The sequence below is a fragment of the Bos indicus genome, chromosome 4, assembly GCF_029378745.1.
Source record: "Bos indicus isolate NIAB-ARS_2022 breed Sahiwal x Tharparkar chromosome 4, NIAB-ARS_B.indTharparkar_mat_pri_1.0, whole genome shotgun sequence".
Classification (NCBI taxonomy): domain Eukaryota; kingdom Metazoa; phylum Chordata; class Mammalia; order Artiodactyla; family Bovidae; genus Bos; species Bos indicus.
This window is the reverse complement of record NC_091763.1, coordinates 78,090,075-78,102,118: the sequence shown is the minus strand read 5'-3', so window position 1 is coordinate 78,102,118 and position 12,044 is coordinate 78,090,075. Positions and strand designations below refer to the sequence as shown.

The 12,044-nt window shown below is 41.6% G+C and overlaps 1 protein-coding gene across 8 annotated transcripts in view; it reads left to right on the top strand.

Moving 5' to 3' along the window:
- The window catches only part of HECW1 (HECT, C2 and WW domain containing E3 ubiquitin protein ligase 1), a 481,556-nt gene that overhangs the window by 221,636 nt on the left and 247,876 nt on the right, over positions 1-12,044 (top strand). For all 8 annotated transcript variants that reach the window (XM_070788041.1, XM_070788042.1, XM_070788040.1 and 5 more), the window contains one exon: positions 5,913-6,020. In XM_070788041.1, coding sequence (XP_070644142.1) covers positions 5,913-6,020 — 108 coding nt within the window. The remainder of the gene's footprint in view (positions 1-5,912; positions 6,021-12,044) is intronic.

Here is a 12,044-nt window from a genome sequence, read left to right as displayed (position 1 = left end):
TGGAACTTTCTGATTCAAAATTTTAATAACTTGCGAGGGTCTTTTTTCTGCAATAAATTGTGGAGCAGGAGGTATGATGCTTCATACTAGAAGAAATAAGTATCAACCAGCAAATGCAGTCTATTTTGAGAAACCTGATATACCTCTATACGTTTTGTACAAAATGAGTGATGAGAAAAATTTTAATAGCGCTAGCCTAAGCTAATGTTTCAGACTATTATTAATGGTTTTGCACATTAAGTATCATGGAGCTTTGCCATAAAGGGCTCTATTTTTAGCCCAGACTATAAATACAAATAGCTGCTTGTTAGATGCCTGACACTGTTCTTAGACCATTACCTTTATTAGCTCATTTATTCCTCACAACGGACTTTGAGGTTGGAATTAATATTATCCCCCTTTTGTGGTGAGGAAGCAAGGACACAGAGGGATTAAATATAATGCCTAAGCTCACAATATCCACACAGTCAAAGGCTTTGGCATCGTCAATAAAGCAGAAATAGATGTTTTTCTGGAACTCTCTTGCTTTTTCCCTGATCCAGCAGATGTTGGCAATTTGATCTCTAGTTCCTCTGCCTTTTCTAAAACCAGCTTGAACATCTGGAAGTTCACGGTTCACGTATTGCTGAAGCCTGGCTTGGAGAATTTTGAGCATTACTTTACTAGCATGTGAGATGAGTGCAGTTGTGAGGTACTTTGAGCATTCTTTGGCATTGCCTTTCTTTGGGATTGGAATGAAAACTGACCTTTTCCAGTCCTGTGGCCACTGCTGAGTTTTCCAAATTTGCTGGAAGATTGAGTATGCAGCAGTTTCACAGCATCATCTTTCAGGATTTGAAATAGCTCAACTGGAATTCCATCACCTCCACTAGCTTTGTTCGTAGTGATGCTTTCTAAGGCCCACTTGACTTCACATTCTAGGATATCTAGCTCTAGGTGAGTGATCACACCATCATAATTATCTGGGTCATTAAGATGTTTTTTGTACAGTTCTTCTGTGTATTCTTGCTACCTCTTCTTAATATCTTCTGCTTCTGTTAGGTCCATAGCATTTCTGTCCTTTATCGAGCCCATCTTTGCATGAAATGTTCCCTTGGTATCTCTAATTTTCTTGAAGAGATCTCTAGTCTTTCCTATTCTGTTGTTTTCCTCTATTTCTTTGCATTCCATCGCTGAGGAAGGCTTTCTTACCTCTCCTTGCTATTCTTTGGAACTCCGCATTCAGATGCTTGTATCTTTCCTTTTCTCCTTTGCTTTTTGCTTCTCTTCTTTCCACAGCTACTTGTAAGGCCTGCTCAGACAGCCATTTTGCTTTTTGCATTTCTTTTCCATGGGGATGATCATGATCCCTGTCTCCCGTACAATGTCACGAACCTCAGTCCATAGTTCATCAGGCACTCTATCTATCAGATCTAGGCCCTTAAATCTATTTCTCACTTCCACTGTATAATCATAAGGGATTTGATTTAGGTCATACCTGAATGGTCTAGTGGTTTTCTAAACTGTGGAAACTTCTGAAAGAGATGGGAATACCAGACCACCTGACCTGCCTCTTGAGAAACCTATATGCAGATCAGGAAGCAACAGTTAGAACTGGACATGGAACAACAGACTGGTTCCAAATAGGAAAAGGAGTACGTCAAGGCTGTGTATTGTCGCCCTGCTTATTTAACTTATATGCAGAGTACTTCATGAGAAACACTGGGCTGGAAGAAGCACAAGCTGGAATCAAGATTGCTAGGAGAAATATCAATAACCTCAGATATGCAGATGACACCTCTAATGACAGAAAGTGAGGAGGAGCTGAAGAGCCTCTTGATGAAAGTGAAAGAGGAGAGTGAAAAGTTTGGCTTAAAGCTCAACATTCAGAAAACTAAGATCATGGCATCTGGTCCCATCACTTCATGGGAAATAGATGGGAAAACAGTGGAAACAGTGTCAGACTTTAATTTTGGGGGCTCCAAAATCACTGCAGATGGTGACTGCAGCCATGAAATTAAAAGTCGCTTACTCCTTGGAAGGAAAGTTATGACATACCTAGATAGCATATTCAAAAGCGGAGACATTACTTTGCCAACAAAGGTCTGTCTAGTCAAGGCTATGGTTTTTCCAGTGGTCATGTATGGATGTGAGAGTTGGATTGTGAAGAAAGCTGAGCACCGAAGAATTGATGCTTTTGAACTGTGGTGTTGGAGAAGACTCTTGAGAGTCCCTTGGACTGCAAGGAGATCCAACCAGTCCATCCTAAAGGAGATCAGTCCTGGGTGTTCATTGGAAGGACTGATGCTGAAGCTGAAACTCCAATACTTTGGCCACCTCATGTGAAGAGTTGACTCATTGGAAAAGACCCTGATGCTGGGAGGGATTGGGGGCAGGAGGAGAAGGAGATGACAGAGGATAAGATGGCTGGATGGCATCACCGACTCGATGGACATGAGTTTGAGTAAACTCTGGAAGTTGGTGATGGACAGGGAGGCCTGGCGTGCTGTGATTCATGGGGTCACAAAGAGTCGGACATAACTGAGCCACTGAACTGAACTGAACTGAAGCTCACGTAGCTAGTAATGGTCAAAATACTTGCCTCAAGGTGGCTATAGATATCCCTGTAATCAAATAAACACCTCCACAAAGACTTGCACCCCAACAAAGGATGCAGAAAAAAGAACCTCGGTTGGTTGTAGGAAACCGGGGGGGCTGCCATTCTTCAGTGTGGGGGGGGGGGCATGGCCTGGGCTCCACCATCCCAGTCCTCTTCTCTTCTCCAGAGCTTCCTCTAGCGTAGACTCTGGTCCCTAAAAGTTACATTCCCCAGACTCCTGTGCAACCATTTTCCAGGTGCAAATTTGCTCCCTTCATCTAGATGCACCTGTGCATCCTTGGGAAGGCAGAAGTGAGCTGGGTGGTTCCTCCTGATGTTAAGTCTGTGGCTGCCACAAGCATGGCTCTGAGGAATTAAGCTTTTCTGTCACAGTGCCCTAGCATCCCCACACTCGCTTCCTGGGTGTCAGCAGGCAGCCATGTAGTAGTGGCAATAACCTACTCAGCTTGCCACTGGCTGGTCACTCTCATTGCAGGTGGAGAGGCAGTTGCTGTGACTATGCCTTGGGTCCATCTTTCTAATACCTAATTCTCCTCATTAAATCCCTTACTGCATAAAATATCTGGTCTGATTCTGTTTTCCTGCATCTGATCCTGACAGTACACATGGATTCCCAAGCAAAGACTAGTAACTTCTAACAGTTGGCAGCACATACCTTGGAGAAGCGAGCTGACCACTCAGCACAGATGGTCCGGGCAAGGATACAGACTACTCTGTTCTCTTGTGTGATACTTGCTATGAAGTGTTACAGTTACTGTAAGGGAATGGGATGCTCATCAGGATCAATTGGCAATCTCTTACTATGTGTTTAACCTGTACAGTGTTGTCTCTTTAAAATGTGTGTTATTCTCTGCAGCCCTTTCTGATTTTCCCACCTACTCACCCCCATCGTTTTTTCATTTGTTCCCTTGTGGTTCGATATTTAGCCTATTCTTATACCCACGGCCTTCTAAAGAAATTGCCTGTGTTCTTGAAAAAAAAAATTCCTCAAATCTATTAGGAACTTCCTGAGAACATAGGCTCTGTCTTGTTCAGCAGTATATCCCCAGGGTGTAGCATGGTAAGTGGAGCAAATACTCAACACACATTTACCTAGTGCATGAAGGAACACTCCCTTTCTAGGTGTTATTCTATGTGGATACCTGACCGTAACTATTAAAGTGACTATTCTGGTGATCAGAGTGGATAAATTCAGGAAAATACCTCTCCTTGGAGAATTGCCATAATGAGGCAAATTCTGTCCAGGTACTGAAGACCCAGGGAACTAGGGAAATATTATGCCTTTTTTTTTTTTTTTTTTTTTTGCTGAAATGAGACAATTACTGTAAAAGACGTATTATGCAATCATCTTAGTAACCCAAACAGGGCTGTGAGCATACACTGTGATTACAAAGACAGACAAATTTTGCAAACAAGTGATTTTCCAAGAGATACAAACAGTTCCTGATATTAATGAGGCAGAGACGATGCTGCTCTGCCTGATTGTCTTTGCCAAGGAAGAGGCAGCTGAAAATGTGCAGTCGACTTCGCAGGTCACAAGCACGTTTACGGGTGATCTCATGTAATCCTCCCCAGCGAGGCCCTGATTATCACCTGCCCCCTTGTGGATGAGGACCTGCCGCTGTAGACATGACACTATTGGTAAATGACACACAGGTCCTGGAGCTGGGTCCCTTAGCCACAAGCTCTGCTCTCTTTTCACTTCATCCTTGTTTCACTTCTTCCCTGTTTTCACTTCATTCTGCTTCATGGGGAAACAGAGTGAACCTCAGTTGCCAAAAGGGCTACCATGACCTAGCCCCTCTCTGCAGAATCTGAGTTCTGGGTCTGCTCTCAGAAGCCCCTGAGTTCTGGTTGTTTCCCCAGCCACCGTGATGGATTTGGAGTCTCAAAACATGGATTTCTCATAGCTTCAGATCCATTTAGCTTGGATGGTTACTTTCTGGTAAAGTGGAAACTGCAAGGGCCCCATAGAAGATTAAGGTAAAATCCATATCACTGTTTTTGTGCTGAGAACATAATGTCTGGAACCAAGGAAGAAGCAGTTGCTTACGTCTTTATGGATCTGTCCTCTCCAAGGATGCTGCCTTGCTCTCTGGACACCACCTTTAAGAAGGACATTGATGGGTTACAATATGACATCAGAGGAAGGGCAGGAGGGAAAAAGAGCACAGTCCCCCCCACCTTCAGCTCCTCTCAGTGCTTCCACGAGCAGACTCTGCCCTGCTCCAGGCTTGGACACCACATAGAAACCTTACTCCATCCTCCATCTCTACCCTGGTGGCTCTTTCTCATCCTTCATCTCTCCTTCAACCTCCTGTTGCCCTCCCTTCCTGTAGCTTCTTGTCAGAGCACTCTGCTCTTTTCCTTCCCCTCCCCTATTGCAAGTTGTAATAATGCATTTATTTCTTTACTCAGTGTAAAATCTGTGTCTTCAATTGTTTGTAAGTTTTAGTTCAGAAAGGTTTTGTTCAACACCGTGGCCCCTGCACTTTCCCAGCATGGCAGATGGGTGGATCTCAATAAGTATCTGTTGAATGAACAGATGAATACATGAGTGCATGAAGGATGGATGGATGGATGGATGGATGGATGGATAAATTCATGGACGGGTCCCAAGTATTGGATGATGATGGGTATCCAGATTGGAAAAGAGATGATAAAAGATTGAGCCCATGGGAACTGGGCCCCAGATAAAAAGTGTGCTCAGATGTCTTCTTTATGCCTCATTCTCAGACCCAAATAGGGACCAGTTAATGAAAGCATTAGGAGGAAGATTTTTGCACTGAGATTCTACACATGGAAGAGCTATTCAAAAGGGAAATGAACTGCCAGAGAAGCAATTATTTCTCTGTTTCTGGAGCGTTCAAGAACCAGCCAGATGTGACAAAGAATCTGCCTGCCAATGTCAGAGACACGGGTTTGATCCTTGGGTCACAAAGATCCCCTGGAGTAGGAAATGGCAACCCACTTCAGTATTTTCCACTTACCTGGAAAATTCTGTGGACACAGGAGGCTGGTGGGCTATAGTCCATGTGGTCTCAAAGAATAGGACATGACTCAGCGACTGAGCATGAGCACAGATGATCACTTGCCGGGAGTGCTGAGGGGTAGGAAGATTTCTGGATTAAAAAGGGGTTGATCCAGATGGTACCTGAGAACACCTCTTACTCTCTGTTTCTGTAACTCCAGGTGCTTTTTCTTCTGTTGAGCTGGAGGTGGCATTAATGTCTTTTGCTCTTTTTTTTTTTTTCTAAAAATTCTGTTAGCTAATATGTTTCTACTCTGCTTTCTCCCTTTCCTGGGAATATAGATGAGGTCTTGTCGGAAAACTTCCTGGACTATAAGAACCGTGGAGTCAATGGCTCTCATCGGGGCCAGATCATTTGGAAGATTGATGCCAGCTCTTACTTTGTAGAACGTGAGTACTTTTCCCATTCCTGTTGCTCAGGATGAAGCAGAATGCAGCTGCTTTTGTTCTTTGCTGTGCTGCATGGCCTTCTTTTAGAAATGTGTCATATAATAAATGTTAGACACAATCATTGACTGTACGGTCCTAGTCTACACTGGAAGTTTGGTGGAAGAGTCCTTCCTTATGACACACCCATTTTTTTCTTTTGAATTTTAACTAAATGAGAAATAAGACATAATTTAAGGTCTAAATACAGTATCAGATATGAACACAACTTGCAATTTTTTATCTTTTTAGAGTCAAGAAAATAAGTGTTAAGGATACATGAAATCTCAGGATACATGAAATCTCATGACTGTGTCTTCATTCTGCATGAACCAATGTGAAAAGGGGGGATTTGTGTATAAATTAATTTAGTACTGGTCCCATTCCTTTCAAAGCAATTCTCCAGGATTTATGTGACATAGAACATTTCCTCCATGTTCAGTTCAAAAAACAAACTATTCAACATAACTGTCTTCATCAGTTGTATAAAGACACACTTTAAATAAAATCATCTCTATAAAATATATAAAATACTATTACTGAGTGAAAGTGTATTCAAACTTGATGAAGTTGTAATGTCTTAGAATAAATATGTGACTTACCATGTCATATTCAAAATAATTAAAAGTTGAGCACTCTAGAAAACTGACATTTTTTCAAGTACAAACTTGGAAAGATCTCACTTCCCAGTGTACCTCCTGGACTGACAATATCTCAGTCTTTTTGGAAAATGGATGAATTTCCATTTTGCAAATGTATCATATGAATGAACAATATACTAGGAATGTAGTTTTCTGCACAAGTGTAGCATAATTTGTCAAAAAGTAAAAATTTATCAAGACAAAGCTTAATTGAGTTTGCAAATAATTGGAATATTGACTCAGGGCACACACATAAATCAGATAAATTAAAATGTAATAATAAATTATAGCTTTAGGAGTCAGTGCATTAAGACTGTATAAAATATGCCATAACAATTTATATTTTTAATGTAAAGTAATTTGCATTTTCAAAATTGTTTTATAGAACAAGTGCCAAATTAAGGAACAGGAAGAGATTGGATATACAAAATGTTCTAATATGGCTATCAAAGCATATGCAAATCAAAAATCTTCTTGCTATAATATAAAAATACAGAATCCAGGCCATATAAAAATGCAGAATCCCAAGCCATTATCCAGAAGGATAGAGAAGTTTTTGTTACAAATCAAAAATAAGACTCTTTGAAGTCTCTAAGTAGCAATAAACACATTAATCTCATTGGCAAATTATTGCTTCTTAAAATAAAAATAATTTTATCAACTTTGAAAATTGGCTAGATTTTAAATCTTGAAGTATAACAGAAGGGCATTTTACCTGGAAATTAAATTAGAATAATAAAATAACAAAGCTTTGTTTTGTCCATTTTTCTCTTTATTTTTTCCTTTTAGTGTTTACTTTTATGAGAGTGGAGGTATATCACTGATTACCTGGAATCTATTTTAATAACACATGTCTTTTGGAGTTATGATTCAGTTTCATCAGATCATCAGATCAGATCAGTCGCTTAGTCGTGTCTGACTCTTTGCAACCCCATGAATCGCAGCACGCCAATTTAGAATTAGCTAATTGCTATTACATAGGGCTTCCCTATGGTGGCTCAGCGGTAAAGAAAAGAATCTGCCTGCAATGAAGGAGACTCGGGTTTGACCCCTGGGTCAGGAAGATTCCCCTGGAGGAGGAAAGTGCGACCCATGCCAGTATTTTTAGCTGGGAAATCCCATGAACAGAACTCTGGTGGGTACAGTTCTTGGGTTGCTAAAGAATCAGACATGACTGAGAGACTAAACAACATTGATTTATGTGGTTTTTTTGAAGACCTGATTAAATCAGATTTTTAAAGTACTAATAAATTAGAAACATTCAAAACACATATTTTCTGTACTCTCCAAGGAGTTAAATGCATGATAAAGTACAAGAAAAAATAACTCTTGATTTCTTTCCTATTCTGTGACATAATTTATTCCTAGAGGGCACCTAGCTGTGTGACTATAGTAATAATTGTTGTAATATGAGAACTAAAAAGATGCAAATTTTAGCACTGACAAAAGAAAGACTTAGTGAAATTTTAGCTTTACCTATCCTGTGGCTCAGATCATGAATTCCTTATTGCAAAAGTCAGACTTAAATTGAAGAATTTAGGTAAGACCTAAATCAAATCTCTTACAATTATACAGTGGAAGTGACAAATAGATTCAAGGGATTAGATCTGATAGACAGAGTGCCTGAAGAACTATGGATGGAGGTTCATAACATTGTACAGGAGGCAGTGATCAGAACGATCCCCAAGAAGAAGAAATGCAAAAAGGCAAAATGGTTGTTTGAGGAGGCCTTACAAATAGCTGAGAAAAGAAGAGAAGCAAAAGGCAAAGGAGAAAAGGAAGGATGCACCCATCTGAATGCAGAATTCCAAAGAATAGCAAGGAGAGATAAGAAAGCCTTTCTCACTGATCAGTGCAAAGAAATAGGGGAAAACAATAGAATGGGAAAGACTAGAGATCACTTGAAGAAATTTAGAGATACCAAGAGAACATTTCATGCAAAGATGGGCTCAATAAGGAAAGAAACAGTATGGACCTAACAGAAGCAGAAGATATTAAGAAGAGGTGGCAAGAATACACAGAAGACTATACAAAAGTTATACTATATATAATGACCCTATATATACTATATATAATGAGCTATATGAGTATAATGAGTATAGCTATACTATATATATAGTATACTATAATATATATAATGAACCAAGGCTAGCGGTGGCTGCGCGGCACTGGAGCAGCCCTCTGGAGATACCCCACATCCAAGGTCAGAGAAACCCAGTAAGATGGTAGGCACTGGAGCAGCTGTGAGGAGATAACCCACGTGCAAGGGCAAAGAAGGCCCAGCAAGATGGTAGGAAGGGCGAATTCTCGTCTAGAATCAAGCCCCATTCCCGCCACAGATGCTCAGAGGGCTCAAACAAACCTTGTGCATACCAGAACCCAGGGACCCCACAGAGACTGAGACAGAACTGTGTTTGAGAGTCTCCTGTGGAGGTACGGGTCAGCAGTGGACTGCCACAGGGATGGGCTCTGGGTGCAGCAGACTTGGGTGTGGCATAAGCCCTCTTGGAGGAGGTCACCATTAACCCCACTATATGGCTGCCAGAACTTACAGAGGACTGGGAAATAGACTCTTGGAGGGCACAAAAGAACGTTGTGCACCAGGGCCAAGGATAAAGGAGCAGTGACCCCACAAGAGACTGTCCCGGACTTGCCTGTGGGTGTCCGAGAGTCTCAGGTAGAGGCGTGGGTCGGTGGTGGCCTGCTACAAGGTTTAGGGCACTGAGTGTAGCAGTTCATGCATGGGATCTTTTGAGGGAGGTCACCATTATCTTCATTACCTCCACCTTAGTTTAGTTCAGTTCAGTTGAGTCAGTCATGTCCGACTCTTTGCAACCCCATGAATCACAGCACGCCAGGCCTCCCTGTCCATCACCAACTCCTGGAGTTCACTCAAACTCATGTCCATCGAGTTGGTGATGCCATCCAGCCATCTCATCCTCTGTCCTCCCCTTCTCCGCCTGCCCCCAGTCCCTCCCCAGGGTCTTTTCCAGTGAGTCAACTCTTTGCATGAGGTGGCCAAAGTATTGAAGTTTCAGCTTCAGCATCAGTCCTTCCAATAAACATCCAGGACTGATCTCCTTTAAGATGGACTGGTTGGATCGCCTTGCATCCAAGGGACTCTCAAGAGTCTTCTCCAATACCACAGTTCAAAAGCATCGATTCTTCTGCCCTCAGCTTTCTTCACAGTCCAACTCTCACATCCATACATGACCACTGGAAAAACCATAGCCTTGACTAGACGGACCTTTGTTGGCAAAGTAATGTCTCTGCTTTTCAGTATGCTATCTAGGTGGGTCATAACTTTCTTTCCAAGGAGTAAGCATCTTTTAATTTCATGGCTGCAATCACCATCTGCAGTGATTTTAGAGCCCCAAAAATAAAGTCTGACACTGCTTCCACTGTTTCCCCATCTATTTCCCATGAAGTGATGGGACCAGATGTCATGGTCTTAGTTTTCTGAATGTTGAGCTTTAAGCCAACTTTTTCACTTTCCTCTTTCACTTTCAAAAAGAGGCTTTTTACTTCCTCTTCACTTTCTGCCGTAAGAGTGGTGTCGTCTGCATATCTGAGGTTATTGATATTTCTCCCGGCAATCTTGATTCCAGCTTGTGCTTCTTCCATCCCAGCATTTCTCAAGATGTACTCTGCATATAAGTTAAATAAGCAGGGTGACAGCCTTGACATGCTCCTTTTCCTATTTGGAACCAGTCTGTTGTTCCATGTCCAGTTCTAACTGTTGCTTCCTGACCTGCATATAGGTTCTCAAGAGGCAGGTCAGGTGGTCTGGTATTCCCATCTCTTTCAGAATTTCCCACAGTTGCTTGCGATCCACACAGTCAAAGGCTGTGGCATAGTCAATAAAGCAGAAATAGATGTTTTTCTGGAACTCTCTTGCTTTTTCCCTGATCCAACGGATGTTGGCAATTTGATCTCTGGTTCCTCTGCCTTTTCTAAAACCAGCTTGAACATCTGGAAGTTCACGGTTCACGTATTGCTGAAGCCTGGCTTGGAGAATTTTGAGCATTACTTTACTAGCATGTGAGATGAGTGCAGTTGTGAGGTACTTTGCGCATTCTTTGGCATTGCCTTTCTTTGGGATTGGAATGAAAACTGACCTTTTCCAGTCCTGTGGCCACTGCTGAGTTTTCCAAATTTGCTGGCATATTGAGTGCAGCAGTTTCACAGCATCATCTTTCAGGATTTGAAATAGCTCAACTGGAATTCCATCACCTCCACTAGCTTTGTTCGTAGTGATGCTTTCTAAGGCCCATTTGACTTCACATTCCAGGATGTCTGGCTCTAGGTGAGTGATCACAACATTATGATTATCTGAGTTGTAAAGATCTTTTTTGTACAGTTCTTCTGTGTATTCTTGCCACCTCTTCTTAATATCTCCTGCTTCTGTTAGGTCCATACCATTTCTGTCCTTTATCGAGCCCATCTTTGCATGAAATGTTCCCTTGGTATCTCTAATTTTCTTGAAGAGATCTCTAGTCTTTCCCATTCTGTTGTTTTCTTCCATTTCTTTGCATTGATCACTGAGGAAGGCTTTCTTACCTCTCCTTGCTGTTCTTTGGAACTCTGCATTCAGATGCTTATATCTTTCCTTTTCTCCTTTGCTTTTCACTTCTCTTCTTTTCACAGCTATTTGTAAGGCCTCCTCAGACAGCCATTTTGCTTTTTTGCATTCTTTTTCTTGGGGATGGTCTTGATCCCTATCTCCCGTACAATGTCACAACCTCTGTCCATAGTTCATCAGGCACTCTGTCTATCAGATCTAGGCCCTTAAATCTATTTCTCATTTCCACTGTATAATCATAAGATTTTTGATTTAGGTCATACTTGAATGGTCTAGTGGTTTTCCCTACTTTCTTCAATTTAAAACAGATGTGGTCCACTGGAGAAGGGAATGGCAAACCACTTCAGTATTCTTGCCTTGAGAACCCCATGAACAGTATGAAAAGGCAAAATGATAGGATACTGAAAGAGGAACTCCCCAGGTCAGTTAGTGCCCAATATGCTACTGGAGATCAGTGGAGAAATAACTCCAGAAAGAATGAAGGGATGGAGCCAAAGCAAAAATGCCCAGTTGTGGATGTGACTGGTGATAGAAGCAAGGTCCAATGCTGTAAAGAGCAATATTGCAGAGGAACCTGGAATGTTAGTTCCATGAATCAAGGCAAATTGTAAGTGGTCAAACAGGTGATGGCAAGAGTGAATGTCGACATTCTAGGAATCAGTGAACTAAAATGGACTGGAATGGGTGAATTTAACTCAGATGACCATTATATCTACTACTGTGGGCAAGAATACCTTAGGAGAAATGGAGTAGCCATCATAGTTA